We start from the raw sequence: 1,609 nt of genomic DNA, 5'->3' as shown, positions 1-1,609 counted from the left end.
TGTGTGTGTGTGTGTGTACACATATATATAAACAAACAATATATATATAACTTACTATATCCATTATCCTCTTCCTGAGAAGTGGCTGAGGTGGCTACTCTCCCTGCCCGGTCCCCTGGCTTGCTCAGAGCTGGAACAGACAGAATTCATGGTCCTTTTACACATCTATACACTTCGTTTGTTTGTTTGTTTGTTTCGTTTGCTTGGAACAGACAGAATTCATGGTCCTCTTACACAAATACCAAGGTCCTTTTGCACATAGGCTACATCATGCTCTTACACATCTATACGCTTTGTTTCAAAGGAAGATGGTAGAAAAATCATAATGTAGTGGTCGTTGCTATTGTTATTACTGTTATTAGTATGACTACCCTCACTATCACTATCATAACCATATTATTGCTATTATTATTATCATTATTATTATTATCAATAATATTATAATTATTATAATCATTATTATTATTACTACTATTACTATTATCATATCATCATTATTATCTTTACTTGTTACAATGTAAATAGTGACTTATAATCATCGCTATTTTTCCGTCATTATGATTGTTGCTGCTTTTATTATTACCTTTGTCATTGTTTCGAACATCTAATAGGCAAACGACGACTCGCGCTAGTCAAAGACATAACAAAGATCAAAACGTGTTCTGATGGAACAAAAAAATAAACAACCAGTGAATTAGTTCCAAGATTACAACAAGTTAGGGAAAGGGACAAAACTAAAACAACCCCCCCCCCCCCAAAAAAAATAATAAATAACATTCACACCAAAAAAACCCACAACAACAACAAATTAACCAAAACCAACAAACAAACAAAACCCCAACTAAAATAACTTAAATCTATTCATCACCAAACACAGTACACTACACGCATCAGTTTTAGAAATACGACATACATGTATTCGCAGTTTGTACTGTTTTGCCTTTGTCTTTTGTTAGTAATGACTCACTAAATGCAGCCAGGCTACTAATGACAATGCTACCAACTACCACTACCAATACCAGTACTAAATCTACTTTGTCAGACACATACACACAGCAACACATGCATGTGTACAACACACACTGTACACGCACACACTCATGACAACACACCACAACAGACACATACACTACACACAGCAACACATGCATGTGTACAACACACACTGTACACGCACACACTCACGACAAAACCAACACTATACGGAACAGATAAATGACAAACAGATAAATTCAACAAGGAAGGAAAGAAGAACTTAGCCAATAATTCAAAGAGCCTTCATCGGTTTTTTTAGACTAAACAAGTGTATCTATCTATCTCTTTTTTCTTTTTATACCGTACACACACTCAACAATATACACGACCACATACTGTACGTTCACGCACGCACGCACACACGCACGCAAGAACTCTGAGTCTTTCTGCCTACCCCCAAAAATCTTTCTCTCTCTTTCAAAAACAAATACACGCACAGCACGTCATGTGCACACACGCACACACGCACACACACACAAACACACACACACACATACACACAGCAACACATGCATGTGCACACACACACACACGCACACACACACAAACACACACACACACACACACACACACA

At 37.1% G+C, this 1,609-nt stretch overlaps 1 protein-coding gene across 2 annotated transcripts in view; it reads right to left on the bottom strand.

Annotated features, from left to right (window-relative positions):
- LOC101861071 overlaps positions 1 to 1,609 on the bottom strand; it is a gene marked incomplete at its 5' end in the record, with an annotated part of 10,773 nt that overhangs the window by 7,029 nt on the left and 2,135 nt on the right. For both annotated transcript variants that reach the window (XM_005107353.3, XM_013087507.2), the window contains 1 exon segment: positions 56 to 130. In XM_005107353.3, coding sequence (XP_005107410.2) covers positions 56 to 130 — 75 coding nt within the window.

The sequence above is a fragment of the Aplysia californica genome, unplaced genomic scaffold (genome assembly GCF_000002075.1).
Source record: "Aplysia californica isolate F4 #8 unplaced genomic scaffold, AplCal3.0 scaffold00596, whole genome shotgun sequence".
Classification (NCBI taxonomy): domain Eukaryota; kingdom Metazoa; phylum Mollusca; class Gastropoda; order Aplysiida; family Aplysiidae; genus Aplysia; species Aplysia californica.
This window is presented reverse-complemented; position numbering and strand designations above follow the sequence as displayed.